Source organism: the organism of the source record quoted next, unplaced genomic scaffold (assembly GCF_019419815.1).
Source record: "Pyrus x bretschneideri cultivar Hongxiangsu unplaced genomic scaffold, Pyrus_bretschneideri_v1 Contig24, whole genome shotgun sequence".
NCBI classification, from domain to species: Eukaryota; Viridiplantae; Streptophyta; class Magnoliopsida; order Rosales; family Rosaceae; genus Pyrus; species Pyrus x bretschneideri.
Window position 1 is genome coordinate 1,821,086 of NW_025999546.1, and position 20,868 is coordinate 1,841,953.

Sequence of the window (20,868 nt, forward strand, 5' to 3'; positions counted from 1 at the left end):
ATTCTCGATGAGCAAACAGCTAAAAAATAAAATATGAGATTTGAGACAATCAACTAAGAAGACCAACGGACCCACCCCAAAATTTCTCCTTTTAATCACTTTTTGCCCAAAGTAGATTCACCTATCCTGTAATTGAAATATGCAACAAAGTATCAAAAATTTATCAAAATAACAAATAAGTTATAACTAAGATTAGGTAAAAATATAGAATAAATATCGACTCATCAGGATTCGTACTTCTAGTTACACAATCACATTCTTATTATAATATTAGCTGCAACATTCCCCCCTTGAGTGTAGAACTAAATAAGTTGTTCCATTAAGCCTTCAGGCAAATGTAGAAGCAGTTGATGAAGTCTTCTTGTCAAGAACAAGTCATGCATACGTGAGTCTCACAAGTAAGGCTGCACTTAGTAGTATAGTCTCACCAAAACCTGGCTATGGTAAACTCAATGGGACAAACTCTTAGTCTAAGGAGAAGAAAAAAAAGTGAGTTAATACAATGTCGATGCTTGAGATGATCAAGTGATGGTAAACGCACATGTCAAGGGTATGACCAGCCAAATGTGGGTGACTTGTTAAACCACGTTAGGTCAGCAAAACCCCAACGGGAAATAGTGTTCCTGATTCAAGGGAAAAGAGTACATTAAGGTCAAGTGAATATATTATTGAATACTCTCCTTGAGATCATCAAAACTCCTTGTAAGAACTATCATGCAAATTGTACTCCGATATGGAACTTTGTATTCTACAACCTCTTCAAAGGTCTCACTTTGCACCTAGCATATAGATGATCATGGGTAGTTAGACTGGCGACTAGAACACCATCAAAATAATGCTCGAACCTCAAGCCAAGAAATGGATGAGTTTTCCTAGATCATTCATCTCAAATTATGACATCGGTTGTGAGTTAGCTTTCTCATGCTCTTCTAGAGTCTTAATGAGATTCATGTCAACGACATAGGTTATAACTCTAACAAGTCCAGAATGACTACTTTAGAGAACACACAAAGGGTACATGTCCCTGATTTATCAAATGCTCACTTAGAAATTGGACACCTAGATCAAATTGAAAGGGTGTTCCATAGTTTAAAACTATTTGAACTAGTCTAAGTTCCTCGCGAAATTCTATTTCCATATCCTAATCCCATGGTGATACGCTATAACCAAATTCATAATGTTATGATCAATCACAGGGCAAATGAGAGAAGTCTTGCGCCAAAAACGTTTATAAGCACATTTCATTCATCTCATCCCTTTTCCTTATGCATACCCATTTGGTGGTGTTGACAATACATGTCCAAATACTCTTTGATAAGGAATCTTGGATTGTTTCTTTCCATTTGGCCAATCTGTTTTACGTTGTTATTTTCCAACAAAACATGGTTAGGTACCATTGTTTTTCATTAATGTCAGTAGCTACCATAAAAATGAAACATCATCAATAATAATCTTATTCCAATTCAACATATCACCCAAACTAGTATAGTGGACCAAAAACTTCTTGTCTTGAGAGCAAGGCCGGTTCGGATTGGGATCTCGAACTGAAACCCAAAGCCCGAATCCTGAACCAATTCCTTTTGGGACGAGATTTCAAAATCCGAAACTGGCCCAAAATTTTGGTATTCCCGAAAGTCTTTCGAGATTCCTATATGATTTGGGAAATAGATCAACTACGAAGCAAGGGTGTTCCCCTCCTTTCATAGAGAAAGTTTCATACATATTGCTTCCTTCCTCTTCCGATAAGATTAATTGACATGCATACTCAGAAATTTAAGTTATTCAAATTGACAAATCCAAACCAAATCCAATTGCAGAAATATAATTTTAGAAACAATTAAAATTTCAGAAATCCCAATTTTCACAAACCCTAAAAATCAACCATAGGAAAAAAATTAATTCGAGTCCTAGAAATTGTCGGCAGTGGCGCCCAAACGACGCCTCTTCATGAACGAGGTGTCTCGTCGTATGAATTCTAGGCGAGGATTTGCTATGGTGAAACTGAGACCGAGAGACTTAGTCCAATTTGGACTTTCGAGAAAGAGAATCAAAGTTTGTGACCGGTGTGGGTGGTAGATTTGTGATTCATGCATGGATTTGGATGGTGTGGGACTCTCACAGTGGGAGGACTGAGGAGGAGACTAGTCGAGAGAGAGACTTGGGTTTGGGTGGAGAAAGAGCGAAGCAAAGTGGAGAGAAAGAGACAGAATGATGACAAGTGACTGGAGAGAGTTTTAACAATAAATTAATGATTGAGATTAAATCTTAACTGAATCCAACAGCTTATAATAATTAGAGTTGTATATTTACTGATATAATTTGATTAAAAATTATATATATATAATTTTTGGTTAAGAATAAGATTACCGAAAGAAGGCATATTGGATCCCAAATCCCATGCCGAATTTTTTGGGATTAGTTTGGGATCGGTATCAAACGGTTCGGGATTTTCGGTTCAGGATGTTTTCGGTTTAGTTTTAGAATTTTTTTTGGTTCGGTTCGAGAATTTCAGAATTTTTTTTGCACCCCTACTTAAGAGTAGGAAGTTGTTTCTTCTAGAACACTTCCATATCCAGAATTATCTCATGAGGTAGAGTGATTGAGATAGCGATCGAATAGCGGATTTATTTGTACATGATCTTCCTCCTTCAAAAAGTAAATTCTACGAACCGTTTCTGTCTTGCTGTCTATCTATTAAACATTCTTTGTTATTTCTATTTGTATTTGTCCTCATTAGTCAATTTTATCAATACAGCAATGTGTAAACGTCATGTAAATTTACTAAATTTAGATTTTAATGTTGATTAAATATATCAGTTGCTAAATCATGCATGTCGTATTAAGATGTTGTAAAATTAGTACTTGCATGCATTGGTCTTTTAAAATAAAACTTTGAATAGTCTCTGGCTTGACACCATGAAAATTTGAGCAAGAATGCAGGTTCCTCTTTTGCCTTTAATCTTTTACATCTGATAAATTCATAGTGTTGGTTCTATGTTCTTGCTCAGCTCCTCTAGCTTCTGCATCCTCAGCTTCTCACTCTCGGTCAACAGCTGCTAATTAGCAGATTACAACAAATTGTAAGAACAAGTTCCAAGTAGTGCAGAAGGCCGTGCATATAATACTAGTTAAATTTGTGGACTGGACAATTAACTAATAATAATTTAATTACTATGTTTAATTACCTCCATAAGTGTGCTTACAAGTTGAGCCTTTTCTTTGTTCTTTTCATTGAAGCTTTCCAGGGCTTCTTTGTATTCTTTTTCCTGTTTGTTGACAAGTAAAATATGTTTATTTTTCATATACTTTTCAAGCATATACATATATATATATATATATATAATATAGTAGATTCATGCCCTAATGCACCTTCTTCTGGCAGCTCAGTCCCAGCGGCTTCAGCTCTCGATTAGCCATGTCGATTTTCTTCCTTACATTTGCAAGTTCCTTCCTCATGGGATCTCCCAGCACTTCCAGCTCCTACTAGATTGTAAAGATTGTGCAATATATATCATAACTTCATCAGCAAGTGATCGATTTATGTAAGACTTGCATCTCAATTAATTAAGAACATTCCCATTACACCCGAGGTCCCAATGTCGCATGCATAAAAAAGTAAAAATAAGAGTAGAGTTTGTAGAACCTACTTCCCAAATCTGCGTCAGACGCCTAGTTTCTTCCTCAGCGCGACCCAACTGAGCTTCAACTTTCTCCTTAACCTCCATCTTCTTCCTCTCAATCTCTTCCTCTCTAGCTTGGTACGCTGATATTGCCAGCCTCGAAATCTCCTCATCGTCGTTCTCCTCCGTTGACAGCCTCCCACTACTACTGGCAAAGGAATTACTCCCAAGGCTCTTCATTTTCTGCATTTGAATTGTTTGTCACTCACAGCAAAGTTTCAAACTCAATCGGCCTTTTTATCTCTATCTGCTTCCAGCAATGAAAACCCCCCACCTCGTATATATAAATTCTACTCTCTCATACACGTATTGCAATTGCTTTTGCTTCAAACTTGTCCCTCTCATTCCTTTTCTGGTAGACCTTCTCTACTCTTGCTTGCCTTTCACGACATGATTCTCCATCAAATCAAAGACAGGACGAATTGTAAATGCTCTTACCTAAACATGTTTGTATGCCTAACTTAACAATCATACCGTTTAAATGTTTTGACTTAATTTTCTTGGTCATTTGATCCAAATCTATGGGCTCCCATCATTATCTAAATGCAATCTCTAGAATAGATAACCATATAAGCACTTTCATGTAACGGAAAGGAAAGTGATTTTTGTAATACTATTTCTTTCTCGTGCAGTCTAATCTTTTTTTTCTTTTTCTTTTTTTTATCTTTAGACTGAATAAATCAAATGAGAATTAAAACACATAAACAAAGTGAAAAATGCAGCAAGAGAAAATGAACTGTGAAAATCATTACTATCATTACCTTATTAAAACATGTTCGCATCATCATGTGGCACTATACAGCGATAGATGAATCCACTTAAAATAAGACATGTAAAAAAACCATCATCATTCAAACGTGTATGTCACATTTTTACTAAGCCATTATCACTTCCATTCCCACGTTGCCACAGCCCCATAAAAGACTAAAAGTGTGTCTTCATTTTACAAGGTTAGAGAACACATTCCTTTATGTTTATACTAGAGTAAACTGTCATTTGACCCCTTGAACTATTACTCCAGTTGAAATTGATCTCCTGAACTATTTTTTTGGTAAATTAACCCCCTGAACTATTTGAAATCAGCCAATTGACCACATGTCGGTAGATTTCATCCACTATTTCGTCAAATTCAAAGGAAAATTAGTCTTTCCCTCATCAATTATTATTTGTCAACTATAACCACCACTACATTTATGACATATGAAAACAAAATAATGTATAATGACAATGTGAGATGCTCCGTTATGTAATATTTTATGTTTTCTTATTATGCTATATGTTTTTATATTATTTTGTGTCCATGTGTCAAAATTTTTTTAGTTGTTATAGCCGTCAAGTAATAATTAATAATGAAATCGCTAATTTACCCTTAAATTTGACGAAATTGATTCCGCAATCTAACAACAAGGGGTAAATTGACTGATTTTAAATAGTTCAAAGGGTTAATTTACCAAAAAACTAGTTTAGAGTGTCATTTTCAACTCAAGTGACAATTCAGAGGGTCAATCGCAATTTACCCTTCATACAAAGGTTGTTGAAATGTCAAATTTCAAGTACGCAAAGAAACTACGGCAACAATTGGCTCAACATTGTTTGAAGCAAAACAGTGTATGGAGCAGCACCATATGACACAACAAAGGCACACATTTGGCTATCAATCATAACAGTTCAAAACAACACAGAATTTCCAGAGGAACCAAACAAACACCCGGCAGACGCAGGGTCAGCCTGCTTTGGTAGCAAGATGAAAATGAGATCGCATTCATTTCCGTTGAACATGTGAAATCGAAAACATACCCAAAGCAAACTCTCTTTTATATTCCTCGAAGGAAAATTGTTTCTCACAGGACATGAACTGTCAATTACAAGCTGTATATCATTAAGAGAAAATAAAAGGTAAAGGAAAGAACTGAGGGCAGGGCAAACTGTAATTCATAATAATATCTGCTGAAAGCCAAATCAACGAATTGGAACTATGTCTGCGGAATGAGGAGGAAAAATCACAAGCAACACACAAATTCTCATTCAAACAAAGTTCACAGGATGCTACACTATAGTATAAACATTCTCTGCCGGGATGTGAAGATGGGAGCATTATGGTACAAACGCGATATCTTTGAAGTACTCATGCTCAAGAGCGCTCCTGGCCGTAATCCTTTTGCTCGGATCCAAGCACAGCATTTTCTGGAACATTAAAAAGTAAATACTTAAACAATAGAAAACCGCAGTGCAATATATTCTTTTGTATCGTGTTTAGCATTCATTTTCTTCCTCTATGAAGCTCCTTCTAAATTTTCTAGATGTCATGTGCACTGGGATTCTTTAAACCTTAGAAATTGACAAATCCTTCCAACTCGTCAATCTGTAATGTTGCGGGATTTGGCCCATTAAAAGAAAATACCTAATTATCATGTAGAACAACAATGGACAACAAAAACCATAGGACTTTGCTTCCAGGCTTATTAAAGGTATTTCTCTTTTGAAAATACGGAAAATACTCTCGTACTCCCCCCATATACCATTAGAAACACCCTTGTGGGATCAACTAGGACTTAACACCCACAATTTAATCACAGTGTAGGTGTACATATATGAACAGTTTTTCCCCATTGAGGTGTAGAAATTTAATCTGAACTTACAGAGAGAAGATCAACACCAGCTGAATCAAGATTTGGAACTACACTTGCCAAATCCTACAAAGTAAAGGATGCTTTACTTAATATTGTCAAAAACACAAAGGTTGACGATTTTTATAATTGGAGTAGATAGCAACTTTACAATCGGAGATAGCAACTTTATAAACGGAGTAGACAGCAACACACATAAAATATATTACCTTAGCACCCCACTTGGGAAAGGAAGATCTAAAATCAGGCAAAGAATTCACTCCAGGCCATGTATCCTCCGTTGGAGTACCCGTGATTCTTCATATGAAAAGCAACAGTGTGAGTAGGATAGGATACATTGAGGATGATGAAATACATTACATGGTTTACAGACATCCGGATGCATATAACTTCCAGGAAAAGTACAACAAAAAAAAAAAGGAAACAAAAGCATAGATTTGGTTGGGAATCTTTCACCTAAATATCTTGAACAGTTCATCAATCTCAGAGTCCCCAGGAAATAAAGGCCGTTGGTTTACCATCTCAGCAAATATACAACCCACTGACCACACATCAACTGGGGTGGAGTAATGGCGAGAACCAAGCAATATCTCTGGCGCTCTGTACCAGAGGGTCACCACCTATGCCGAACCACCATAATCAAATCATTTTCTTCAACATTAAAACACACACTCACACAAACCAATAGCTCTCAGATGTTAACATATCAAACAACCCAAATGTTTTAATTTCAGTACATGTGACTGCATCATGTTGATGTTGCTTACTGCCACATCTTTTTTTCACATTCAAATGCTATTGATTAAAATGTGAAAGAAAAGAAAAATATCCAAATTTTACTGCAAACAGCTAAATGTCATGATCAACTAGAGACGCATTCAGACCTCATGAGTAAATGTCCTAACAGGAATACCAAATGCTCTAGCCAGTCCAAAATCTGCAAGCTTCAGTGCATTGGTACGACGATCTATCAGCAGATTCTGGGGTTTCAGATCTCTATGAAGAACTCTATGTGAATGACAATAAGCAATGCCTCTGAGAATCTGGTAAAGAAACATCTGCAGAAAGAGGACACGACCAATTACATTCCATTGTAAGCTTATTATTTCAATAGTTTATTACATAACAAAAGAAAACTCATAGACCAAAGTAAGGTAACCTCAGTAGAAACTAGAATCAAGGATCACAAGCATACACTACTTGGGCTTTAAAAGTACTTGAAATCTGCTTTGCAATCTAAGAGAAGAATTGAACAGGTAAATAAATTAAAAAAAGTAATAGCAGGAACTAAATACAAAGCTTCCAGATGCTAGCCTAATATATTTATTTCGTAAAGCTAAATTTCTTAAAAACAATTAAAAAACTGCACCAGATATGAAATACTATTCTCTGACCACATATCTACTAAATGAACACCAATTATATCATTTAGAGGTTTCTAAAAGTAAAAATCTCTATATCACAGAATCAAAGAGTTTAAAGTGCAGAAGGTAGTCACTCACTTTTATTTGGCGAGGGTCCTTTGCAAATTCAGGAGTAGAATCCATATGCTTCTTCAGATCCAAGTCCAGGTACTCAAAAACCAGATACAAGCGCTTCTCACTGTGCACTACATCCTGCAACCTGTCAAACAATATCCATATGTATTTGTAAAACCTAAACAATTTTGCAACGCAACCAAGCTTTAAGGAAAGATGATAGATGCCTACAAAACCAAACCAAATTTCAAATTTTTTTTTCTCAGTAGTATAGTTTGTTTTTAATTCAACAGAATGATTGTGTTTTAAACATCTCTAGAGGACCTATGTTGCACTATTTTATTTTTTGGGTGCTCATGCTGGGAAATCATGCGTTCATTAGACATTGAAAGAAATGCTAATTCCCTGGTCAAGCTCAGACAATCCAGGAAAAACAACATGCCCAGAGTGAAGTAAAACAATGGTGATTGTCAAGCTCAGTCATGCTATATTCTCCGGTTTTGAGAAAGTTTAGGATAAAGTTCAGTTTTTATCTGCATTGTGGGCATCATTATGCCAATAATCTAGAGGAATTTCACTCCTTAATTCGCTAGATTGGAAGGCAGATATTTTATGGTTCATTTTTTCTTTTGTCATCTCTTTGGAGCTGTTAGTATTTTCCTGAGCTGTTGTTGTGTTTTTTTCTGCTCGGGTTGGTCTTCTTGACAAACTTCTTTGTATTTTTTTTTTCTTTGTTTTCAATATAATCATATCCTTTTCACACAAAACAAAAAAATAAAAAAATAAAAAAAATAAAAGTTGATCGATTCAGTTTCCGTTAAAAGGGAATACAAATAGGAAGAAGCACATGATACAACCAAAAGATAATTGCAGTCCAAAAATAAAATATTAACTTGAGATCAGTCTTAGATTGATAGGTCTACTTTTTTTCTCCTCAACAACAGGTAATACCTTCAGCAGTTCTATTAGTCAGAAAAGATGAATGCCCAAACATGTAAATTCAAGCTGTAGATTGGGAAAATTCATCAATCTCTTGATCAGTGAGCGAAATTTTGCTCATCTTCCTGTTCTAGCACTCCAATAATTATATCATAAACTACTAAAATTGATGAAATTAGTCCACATACACAATGAAATGTATACCTGACAATGTTCCCATGCTGCATTTCTTTCAAGAGGGAAATTTCGCGTATAGCAGTGCTTGGCACTCCCTCATCTTCCTGCTCCAAGCGAATTTTCTTTAAAGCTATAGTCTCATTAGTGACACGATCACGAGCCTTGTACACAACTCCATAAGTTCCTTCACCAATCTTCTCAACTTTCTCGTACTGCAAAACCGCAAACATCACAATCATAGCAAATTCTATCGATACAAAAATAAACAATAATCAAAGATCAGAAGCCATAAAAATGGCACAACCATCACTAACCTGGTCCATACAGTCTCTCTGCTCAAATCCAAACCTTCAAATCCTAAAGCAAACAGCAAAAGTACCCGTATCAATCGTAATTTTTAACTAAACAAAATCAAACAATCCCAGTTCACTAAAACCTGCTATAACCTCACATTTTCATCTTACAGGCCCATATCATTTCTCAAACACCTTCAACATTCGTACCGTGAAATCACAGTTACTTCACTACAACAAATCAACTATCAAATCAAGCACCATTGAGCATACATTGCATTACAACCATTAGATCAACACACAAAATCTCAAAAACCAATCATCAATACAAACGCAACAAATCAGTGGCTAGCGAGGATCAGTGAGCTCGATTTACAGAATTAAGCATCCACATTACGCAAGCAAGCAATTTCAAGAAGCAAAAGAGTAAGCATATAATAAGCACTTACCCAACGGATCCTCCTTTGAAACCCTAAGACTCCGATTCCTCTGTCTCCTTCTGTGCCGTTGTGCTAGTCCCGATTGCAGAAAATGGAGGAGGAGGAGGATGAAGAGAGCCCTAATTGCTTGGAAGGACTCCTTTTGTGTTTGGGTTCCACCACTTCTCCAAAGTCTTGCTTTTATTATTTTCATTTCTTTTTTCAATTTCTTTTTCTTCTTTTACTTGCAACCCATATTAATATAATAAAAGAAAATATTTAATTTGGTAAACTAGATGGATGAGTGAAATTAGAGAATTTGCCTCGAACACGTACATGAATGATATCAAATTGATAGAAAGCGTCGGAACGTTACCATTTGACCGTCGTCGAAAGAGTGATCGTGTATAATAATTATATGTGATCATCAGATGATAATTGTGTTGCATGCATTTAATTATGTAAATATTATAGATAATCTCAAAATTGAATTTTTTTTGTACTAACACATAATTCTTCACGAAATGAAAAATAATAATTAAAAAGGTATATTGAGGGATTGGATCATTGGAAGATCTGCTGGGAGATTTGTTTCCATGTACGAATTTTAAAAAACGAAATAAAATATATAAGTAGACATTTAAATGAAAAGTTAAAAGCAAATAAACTAATAGAGAATTTAGACCATCTGTAATCATGCTTTTAATTTTTAATTTTTAAAAAATGAAATAAAATATATAAGTAAACATTTAAATGAAAAGTTAAAAGCAAATAAACAAATAGATAATTTAGACCATCTGTAATCATGCTCTTAATTTTTAAAACTATCAAAGTGTTATTTTAGGAGCTCTCTAAAAGAACCATACTCCACCGTTGAGTCATAATGATTATAAGTCAATAATTAGCTAATAGGTGTTGGAACCAAACTTCCACATTGAGTAAGCGAATATGACCATCTACACAAGAGAACAAACAATTGTATTTAATCTAAGGTATCGGTTTGTTATCGGTCAAATGCCCTCCGATAGTCCAGTTAGTATAAACATCTTAGAATTTAAGCATTGAGCAAGAGAGCAAAGCATGTCTTACAATTGACATGGCCTACGTGGTGTATTTATATTAGTCACAAAAGAGTCATTTTAGGATATTGAATCTGTATTAAATCGGGAGAATATCCAGCATAAGATATTGTTGAATTATCAGAGAGATGGGCTAAAGACACACTTCCAATTAGGCCTGGCAAACAGGTTGTGTCTATCACGTTTGTGTCGTTTTCGTGTAACACTTATTATCTTAATGGATTGTCACATAAATATTACATCAAAACATTAAAACACATTTGTCGTTTAAGTACTACATCTACACTCGAAAATAAGAGCCTAATAAAATAACATTCATACACTACTAATCTATTACAAAATATTAAATGTGCAAGGATATGCAAAATGAAAGAGTTTTTGTTTTCAAAGTTGTAAAGCCTTTCTCAAAAGTTTAAACCTTGTTAATGGAACTCAAAGCTTGCATGTTATTCCTTTTATAAAATCCTCAATTTTCATCGATCATCATGAGGAAATTGTTTTGAAACTTTGACTTGATCTATTGCCTTCAAGAGTTATGTTGATGATGTTTTCAATAAGATTTTCCACGCCAGAACTCTCTTCCGCATAAACTAAGTATAGAAAAACCAAAAATTAAAAATCATTCAAATTATGAGAAGTTTACCAAAATAATTATGAAAAAAAATAAAACAATAGTATTATACCATATAAAAATATATTACCTCCTTTTTCAAATAGTCAATCTCGTGTACACAACAAAACTTGAACTGTTTTTGGTAACAAAGAACTACGATACTGATCTAGTACTCTACCGCCAATACTAAATGTAAATTCTGATGCAACAGTTGAAATGGGAATTATTAACATATTTCGTGCTAACTGAGAAAGTATCGGATAATGAAAACGCTCAATTTGCCACCAAGAAAGAACATATATGTCTACTTTTCTATCTATTCTTTTATCCTCCAAATACTTCGGCAATTCATTTTTTTCAATTGAACTTGAACCATCGTAATATTATCAAAATCCTATATCATAAAAAATAAAAACGAAAACGTAATAAGAATCATGCATCATGTCAATTTCAAATACAATATCAACACTTTTTATAGTACTACTACTACTGCAAATATATAAAGTAAATAAAAACAATTTTAGGTTACCTCAAAGAGAACATCTCCAGATTCTGTTTGATGATTAGGCACTAAATTCACTGGAGTAATTGAATTATCAAGATGAGAAAGTTTCCAAGTACACACCAAAAAGAACATTCAATTTATCATTAACCTTTGTAAATTCAATCGAATTCACACCATGAAGCTTTGCCAAAATCAAACTGTACTCTGACCAATACTTCTCAAACTTCGTGTACATGTAAGTCCTCATCTTATTCATGAAACTTTCAGAGTCATCCATAGCTGCCTTAATTTGAAGTTGAATTACAAACACCTTAGGGAAAAACAAATTTGATGTGGTGTACTTTGTCCCAGAGAATAAGCATATAACCATATAAAAGTAACCCAAAAACTTGGAAATCTTCATTGTTTTATCTCACTCTTCAGAAGAAAGACAATTACTAAAATTGGAATCGCTCAACCCTAAATGAATTAAAGCATATCGAGAGAAAATTGCACTATCTAGCATAATATAAGTTGAGTTCCATATAGTAGGGACATTTTATCTCAAACCTCTCCTACTATCCAATATCCCTACTTGTCTAACGCATTAATAAAACTTTAGTTTCCTAGCCTCAGAGCCCTTTGTATACTGATGGATTCACGAATCTTTATCACCGAAGAATCAATTTTTTTAAGTCCATCTTGAACTATCAAATTCAAAATATGAGCACAACAACGCATATGAAAGAAGTCACCATTCATCACGAGAAGACTTTTAAGATTCAATTGATTCTTCAAAATGCTAACAAAAGAAATATTTGAAGAAGCATTATCCAAAGTAATGGAAATAAATTCTTCTCAGTCACCAATGCATTAATTTTCTCAAATAATGCAACACTAGTATGCGGAGGAGGCATATGACAAAAACTTAAAATTCTTTTATGCAATTTTCAATCTTTGTCTACAAAGTGAGCAGTAAGAGTAAGATACCCATAAGTGCATTGCCAGGTCCATAAGTCTGATGTCAAACAAATTCTACCTTCAATTGAGCCAAACAAATTATGAAGCTTTTGTTTTTCATTTTGAACATCCTCAACACAAAGGCTTTTAATTGTATTTCTACAAGGTAACTTAATATCAGGAGATATATATCTAAACAAAGCCCTAATTCCCTCATATTCAGAAAAACTAAAAGGAAGATTATGCTTGATTATGGCCTCTACCAATAAGCCACGGAATACCACAGGATCAAAGTTTTGGGAACAAAATTCAAACACTGACAATAATTCACCAGTCAGTCCAAGGCATGTTTTTAAATGTCTATTCATATTACCCATCCCATGATGACTATCATCTATTATCAGTTTCTTACAATCTTTACATTGAGCACGACCTTTACCATCTTCAAAAATAGTAGTCACTTTGTTGAAAGTTTTCCAAATAGGAGACATGAGTATTCGCTTACCTAATTTGATCACTCTAGCCTTTTTCTTTGCCGGACTTGTATTTGTATGTTCTGTATTTTCACTTCCATGATCAGTTTCTATTCCCATTATAACTTCCACTGACCCTCCATCACTAAGGTTCGTAAAATCTTGCTCTACAGCATCCATTGCTTGAAGAAAGAAAAACAAAACTGTAAAATCTTGCTCATACCAATTTCATACCATATCCATTTCAATTTCAATTTCACATATCAATATCCATTCAAATTCACATATCCATTTCAATTTCAATTTCAAGTTCACATATCCATTTCAATTTCACATATCCAATTCAATTTCACCTATCTATATCCATTTCAAATTCACATATCCAATTCAATTTCAAAATCTAATTCACATATCCACAAATCACAATTCAATTTAAATCTACTTTCAAATCACAATTCAATTAAAAATACCCTGCACTTGCAGATTGCAGCCTTGCTTAATTGCTTTGCTTGTTCCAAATCTCCAAATCGAGAAAACAAATATAGACCCAACTTATTAACTTTAAGTAAATAGACCCCAAATGAAACATAGATACAAATGAACCGCGACGTTCACAATAAAAAAAAAAGGAGTTTTAACGAAAAGCCCACGGTACTGTTCACTTTAATGAAAAACCACATTTTTACACTAAAAAGTCGAACCTGATACTATTCACTTTACCTTTTATTTTGTCCTTATCGTTAAAACTCAAAGTTTTCAAGCCCTTTTCATTAGTTTTCCTTAAAAAAAAAAAGACCTGCCTGCCAATTGCCAATACTTGGGACAAATAATTCCATACAAATAATTAAGACATTACATCTACTACAGCAAAACAAAAATAGGTCGGGCATCACTACTCTGTCATTGTCTGCCTCACATGCCACCTGAATTCTAACCTCCCCAGTCCCCTGATAACATATCCCCAATATATATAAAATATAACCTCCCCAATCCCTTGATAACATATTCCCAATATATATAACATTAAGTAATGAATACGGCTTACAATACGACTAAATGGTGTGACATAATAAAGTTAATTTACATAAGTACATCTATACTCCTAAATTTCAATGCTGGATTCTATTTCTACCTCGTCCTTTTGTGATTTTCAAGCTTACGAAGCCAACGCGAAGCACGCTTGCATGATCGTTGGGTTTTTTGAACGTTTGCAAACATGCCCCAACCCAGAAACTCCAAAATCAGAAAATCCCCAGCCATTGGTTTTAATTTTAACAAAAACCCCAAATCACTAGTTTTTGAAAAAAACATAGAATACCCAAAATACAAAATTCATACTTTTAGGGTGTGCTTGTTGCCTGTGTGTGGTTTTCTTGTGGCTGCCGAAGTCAAGTTGAAGGAAGTGAATGGAGGAGGATGAGAGAGAGAGGCGAATTAAGGAGACGGCGCAGGTGTAAGTCTGGACTGGAGAGATCAAGTGAATGAAAGAAAAGAGAATGATAACCTCCAACCTAATGCATAATGGACGGCTGAGATTAAATCTCAGCTGATCCAATGGTCACCAATTTTTTAAATTTAATTAGATATATATAATTATTATAGTTTTTAGGGGTATAAAATTGTTAAATTAATATATATAATTATTATAGTATTTTTTTTAGGGTTATAAAATTATTAAATTAATGTTTTGCTTATCGTGTATCATGTTACCCACCTGTATACCCGAACCAACCCCTTATCTTAACAAATGCTTATTGGGTTACCCAATAACGATCCGATTCGTTATCGTGTCGACCCAAACACCTGTTAACTTCGTGTCGTGTCGTGTCGGGTTATCGTTTTGTCACAAAAGGTTTTGGTGTTAGTTGGAGCGAGGTGGGAATATTTAAACACTTCTTTTCTAATAGATATAGTTGATGTGGGATATTTCAACAAACCTCGTCATGTAAGACCTAATTAGTGGGTCACACGTGGAAGATCCATACATTGACAATCACGTGGAGCCAAAGGAACTCACTCTTCACACAAGGCCAAGGGACTCACCATCATTGCGGGGGGCCAAAGTGACCCACCCATCACGTAGCAGTACGAGCTCGCTCCCTGACTCTAATATTATGTTGAATATTTAGAGAGACTAGTCAAATGTCCACTTCTAACAACACCGATATTGTACCCAACTTGGTAATTATCACTTGCACAATCCGTCAAGTGTTGTGTTTTATCACAAAAGGACTCAATGTTAGTTGGAGTAGGGCTATGATATTTAGACTATTCTTTTCTAATAGATATAGGTGATGTGGGATATTTCAACAAGCTTTGTCACGTGAAATCAATTAGTGTGTCACACGTAAGAGATTCGCACATTGACAATCACGTGGAGTCAAGTGGACTCACCCTACCCACGGGGCCAAAGGACCCACCATTATTGCGCAGGGCCAAGGAGACCCACCCATCACGTACAGTACTAGGTCACTCCCTAGCTCTGATAACATATTAAATTATGAGAGAGATAGGTCAAATGTCCACTTCCAACAACACTAATAGTTTCTCCAACTTGGTAATTACCACCTACACAATCTGTCAGATGTGGGGTTTTATCAAAAAAGATCTCGGTGTTAGTTAGAGTGAAGCTAGGATATTTAAACTCTTATTTCTCATAGACATGGTCAATGTGAGATGTTTCAACATATATTACTTCACTTTAGGATTGTGATTACTTGCACGCATGCTAATTCCTAGATTGTAGGAATTTCCAAGAATATAGGATACCAATATGATCCCTAGGTGGATGTCATTGAAAATATTTGGAGTTCTTTTTCTATAAACCCTTTCTTTAAGTTAAACTTTCTATGATGTTTCTTTCGCCTTTTTGGTAGAGTCTAGGCACTTACTATGGATGCATCCTTGTAGAGCTAGTTAGAGACACCTTACTTACAAGCAACCTTTAATAATTGACTACATGCAGGCCCCTAGGTAAAATGATTGACTCTAGGCATGTCCTTGGATAAAATTACAATCATTTTCTGTAGTTGGAAATGGAATAGTTAAAACAGTAAATTACATTTTGCCCTCAGATTTGTGTTCAATTGCAATCTCATATAACACTTAAAAGCATTTCAGTTTACTTGTTATTTCATTTTAATGTCAGACAATAGTTAGTCATCGTTAAATTGGTCGTTGAGTGATGGTGTGACAAGCTAAGAGCCCACATTTTGTTGATTTGCAGTCCAAAAGTGTGCCAAGTGGTTAACTTTTTTTATACGTTACTCGCTCTCCCCTTCTTTCCCCTAACCACCAAAAATCATCCCATTCTCATTTCACTCTCCAAATCTCTCAACTTTCACTTAGAGAGCATAATCCATGAATTTGCTTTGCGTAAATTACGTAACCGCATCTCTATTTCCTACCAACAACATCGTTATTTAGCTTCCTTCCAAATTCTTCACGAGTTTCAACTCATCAATGATGCAGATGAATTTCTTACAAGCACCTTCACCATTTTCTCCCTCAAGAGAGATCCACCTCAACCTTTGACCAAGTTGAGGTGGGGATAAACCTTATCGGTGCTGTTAATCGGGAGATCAAGAATGGGGTGCAAATCAAGGTCTGACAACGAATTCCAAGAGACAGGGCTTGTGTGTATTCCTACAAAGTTCTGAAGCAACCCCCGTTTCAAAAACTTGATGATTCAGTCGACGGCGTGCTTGGTGGTGGAGCCAATACCGAGATCGAGAACCATGCCAAAGACGAAACACTAGACGAAAGAGCCCAACCTTCGTTTTCCGATCTATCTCTCTTTAAGATTTGCATTTTAGATCTTCTTCTTTTTTTTTTTTCAGAGTTTTTAGGGAAATACCTCAAAGTGGGATATTTTCGTAATCTTGGGACAGAAATAGGATTTTTTTAATATGCATAGAGCATGCACACACCATGCACATTCGCTGAACAGAAATAGGATTTTCCTACATCTTGAAATGACCTAATTGCCCTTGTATATAAATGGGTTATTTCCTCCCATTTTCTGATTTTTGTCTCTCTCTACTCTTGCTCTACTTTCTTTTCGCTGAAGAACCCTAACAATGCACTTACCCTTTAACAACCCTCTTCACAGGCGGCAACCCTTTCTCTGTCACCGATGGCCACCCTTTCACTAGTCCCATATCTCTTTTGTTTTCGAACTAGTGACCCAAGATTCATATCGCATCTAACTTTTAGGTGGCAATACAATTCCCAACTCACAATCTCAAAAGATTGGTGTGTAATGGATAATAATTCATCCACCAAAGATCTCATGAAGGTCGCAAGTGGGATTGGATGAATCAACAAGAGCCAAAGTCCAATACGAATGATACGAGTTTCTTTACGATATTTGGAGAATAATTTTTTTAATTTTTTTTTAAAGGTTTGTTTATGGGTTTTGATTTCAAAATGCAATATTTATGAGTATTAATTTCTGGGTTCGTATGTTTTATAGATGTTGGGTTTCTTGGCTTTACCTGTATTTTGTGGGTTTGTGGGTTCTATGGCTGGGGTCAAATATTTCTTGGCTTTGGCTTCAATTTTTCCAGAAAACTATACATTGTATGCACACGAGATGCATAAAAGCGGTCAAAGTTGGGTTTGTGCTCAATTATTGTAGTCTAATTTAGACGTAATGTGATGAACAACGACATAGAATCACGTCTTATATGATGCGCACTATGTCCACATACTATGCACACGCTAAGGACACTGTATGATCTCCTATGGTCTTGATATGCCCACTGCGTCTTGAATACTAAAAACATATAAACTTGAATTGGAAAAATTAAATTTTTTTCCAAAACCCTTTTAGGTCAAATTAAGTACCCAAACAAAACATTAATTAAAACCCACTACTTTTGTGATATATTATTATTAAATATTGCGAAATTTATGAGTTGACATGAGGAAAAAGCACATCTTAGACGTATTGAATGCAATGCACAACTCAAATAAGTTAGGACAAGACATGAAGGTCATGTACATCAAATCTACACCACATCTACCTTGTCTTGTCAATTTGCTAAATAGTTTGTCAACCAATCCATTTAGAAACAAAGCATGTAAGCAAAATTTTGATATCCAATTTGCACTTTATTGTTTGGGATTTCACTACTATAAGAATGGTGCGTTTTCGAAGATATGAAACCCTAAAATAATGGGGTAAGTCTCATCCCTTTTAACGCCTAGTCTTGAAGAGAATCCCAAGGCCAACATGCTAATGTCGACTGGGTTTACAGTAATGTGTGGGAAAATTTTGATTTTTGACAGAGTACAATACTGGTATATTCCAATTTGTGTTTCAGTTCAATTGCAGAAATTTCACAAAATTTTTCCAATGTGTGCATCGACGTGCATATATTGTACAGGTTGCATACATAAGGTGTGTATGTCTTGCGCATAACATATTATGTGCATATGATATTAAAAGGTGATATGCATTTAATGTGCATTATGTGTGCATGGTATGTGCATATAATAAGGATACATAGTACGCATGTTTATTGCACAACAATAAAATGTCATATAATCCCATTATGGTTGACGCGGTTCTTTTCCCTTCGCTAGTTGACGAAATTTCTCAAAGCCCTTGTTGCATTCCTCCTCTATTTCGGCCTTTCCCTCCCGAGAACTCTCGTACGACTCAATATGACCCCGACGCTTCTGGAACAATTCAAAATTTAGGAATGTGATTCTTTCTCTAGACGTGTTAGCCTTTGTTTTCTGCTTGCTTGCACGGTAAAACACTTCGTTAACTTCACCGTTGAGGTCCACAAGCTCTTTTTTTGCCTTCATTAACTTGTGGTTCCAATAGTCAGCGACACCTGTCTCATAGTCGAGTCTCCTGCGGACCTGATTTATACTTTTCAACGACGTCTCTGAGTCCACAGAGCTAAACAATGATGTAGGATTTACCTTCGATGACCCCAGAAGTGGAGGAGGTTCCATGTTGTACCACTCGTGGAACTCTGAGTTAAAGCTCTTAGTTTCATGTGGGAACTTTGACATGTTTGTGGTCTCAATTGTTTTGGCTATCTGGGAAGTCTAATTTTTTAAAAGGGTTAATGGTTATTCCAACTATGTGTGAGAAACATATTTATACACAAGTCTACCATGATGAGGATGAAATCAATTGGGTAAAAGAGGGAATGTGTTGAAGGTGTTTATGTGGTGAAGATGTGATGCATGTGACCTTCAAAAGTTGTAAAAATCCCTACCACTACTTTTTTGTCCTCTAATTTGAAAGATGCTTCCAAATGTTGTTACTTTATTTCCAAAATAAAAGTTAGTGTGTTGTCAAATCTCACATTTCATACATCATGTTGTACATAGGTTGGCCCATGCATATCTAATTATTTTGTAATTGTGGGGACTATACATTCATAGTTTCAACAAGACATGGGTTCGAAACTTAGAGGTGTGTACATTTTTTGTTTTTTCAAAACCCATTGTTATGGTTTTAACTCATTGTCTGAAAGACCTTTTGAAACATAGAATCCAACACCTTGTATATACTGATAACAATATACAAGCACATGGCAAATCATATATAGATGACAAATGTGCATGTTATGTGCATATCGTGTACAATTTCTTTGATATTGAACTAAGACTTGTAATTCACAAACATTTTCAGACAAACACCCATTCCATATCGAATTCACAAAAATTTGCAAGTTCATAATAAAATTAACAAATATTGAGCATTTTGTAACAAACCCACAAAGCCAAATCCACAAACACAACTCCATGAATCTTCAATACCCGAAACAAAAATTAAAATGCAAAATTCTTAAGATTGAAACCCAGAAATCTAAAATAACAAAACCCATAAACAAATAAATATTTCTAGAACACATTTCGAGCCCTTTCTTCCCCATCCTTCTTTTGTTCGACTTCCCATCTCTGCAAATCCAAAAAACCTAATTGAACAAACAAGTAATTAGTTGCAAAAATGGAGATAATGACCGAGTTAGAGAGAGAAAGAGATGAAAGAGAGAGACGAACCTAATGACAAGGGAAATAAGGCTACCGAAACTTCACTAGTCGGAAAGAATGGAACTTTCCTGCCAAAACGAAAAATTTGGTACAAAAATCATATCTTTAAGGATGGAACATTGATGCAAACGAGAAACCCTCACCTCAAAGCTTCACTCTCGACTTCTCTCTCTTAGAAATCGGAGCTCAGAGATTTGAGCTCAATCTAGAAACCCAGAGCTCATAGAGCTCTCTCGGCATCCTCTCTTCCAAATGACAAAAAATGATGAAATGAGTACGGGTTTTTAGTATTTATATGTGGGCATTTTAGTAATTTCAGTTTTGTACATGGTGTGTGTGGCCAATTTGTCCTATATCTATTCCAAAATTAAGAAAATGTCCCATTTTAGAGTATTTCCCTAGTTTTTAACCACTTTGCACAAATTTAGACTCCAAATCAGCAAAATGTGAGCTCCGTGCTTACTGCACCATTACTTAACGACCAATATAATGAATTGGCTAATGGTTACATGACATTGAATAAATAATAAATTAATGTACGAGATTAAATATTGTATGAGGTTGCAATTAAACACAAACTTAAGGGGTCAAAATATTGTTTTCCTTAACCACAAAGTAAGTTTAAG

At 35.2% G+C, this 20,868-nt stretch overlaps 2 protein-coding genes across 2 annotated transcripts; both read right to left on the reverse strand.

Annotated features, from left to right (window-relative positions):
• Positions 1-2,786: 2,786 nt before the first annotated feature.
• On the reverse strand, positions 2,787-3,999 carry LOC103928644. The gene is made up of 4 exons (XM_009337721.2): positions 3,648-3,999; positions 3,370-3,480; positions 3,186-3,266; positions 2,787-3,053 (listed from the first exon to the last, which is right to left on the reverse strand). Exons 1-4 carry the CDS (start codon positions 3,867-3,869, stop codon positions 2,979-2,981), a joined length of 489 nt encoding a protein of 162 aa, XP_009335996.2. The 5' UTR covers positions 3,870-3,999; the 3' UTR covers positions 2,787-2,978.
• Positions 4,000-5,474: 1,475 nt separating this feature from the next.
• Positions 5,475-9,803, reverse strand: LOC103928645 (cell division control protein 2 homolog). Its single transcript, XM_009337722.3, has 9 exons — positions 9,644-9,803; positions 9,216-9,258; positions 8,929-9,113; positions 7,810-7,930; positions 7,192-7,365; positions 6,764-6,927; positions 6,517-6,604; positions 6,320-6,373; positions 5,475-5,864 (listed from the first exon to the last, which is right to left on the reverse strand). Exons 2-9 carry the CDS (start codon positions 9,222-9,224, stop codon positions 5,775-5,777), a joined length of 885 nt encoding a protein of 294 aa, XP_009335997.1. The 5' UTR covers positions 9,225-9,258; positions 9,644-9,803; the 3' UTR covers positions 5,475-5,774.
• Positions 9,804-20,868: the final 11,065 nt, after the last annotated feature.

What these genes read in the sequence shown, in the direction of transcription:
- LOC103928644 (XM_009337721.2), bottom strand. Translation starts at nt 3,869, where the DNA reads ATGCAGAAAATGAAGAGCCTTGGGAGTAATTCCTTTGCCAGTAGTAGT. An exon ending in GACTGAGCTGCCAGAAGAAG is followed by an intron (nt 3,267 to 3,369) that starts GTGCATTAGGGC and finishes GTCAACAAACAG; the next exon opens with GAAAAAGAATACAAAGAAGC. An exon ending in TTGTAAGCACACTTATGGAG is followed by an intron (nt 3,054 to 3,185) that starts GTAATTAAACAT and finishes GCTAATTAGCAG; the next exon opens with CTGTTGACCGAGAGTGAGAA.
- LOC103928645 (XM_009337722.3), bottom strand. An exon ending in GAACTGTTCAAGATATTTAG is followed by an intron (nt 6,605 to 6,763) that starts GTGAAAGATTCC and finishes TTTCATATGAAG; the next exon opens with AATCACGGGTACTCCAACGG. An exon ending in TTCCCAAGTGGGGTGCTAAG is followed by an intron (nt 6,374 to 6,516) that starts GTAATATATTTT and finishes TTTACTTTGTAG; the next exon opens with GATTTGGCAAGTGTAGTTCC.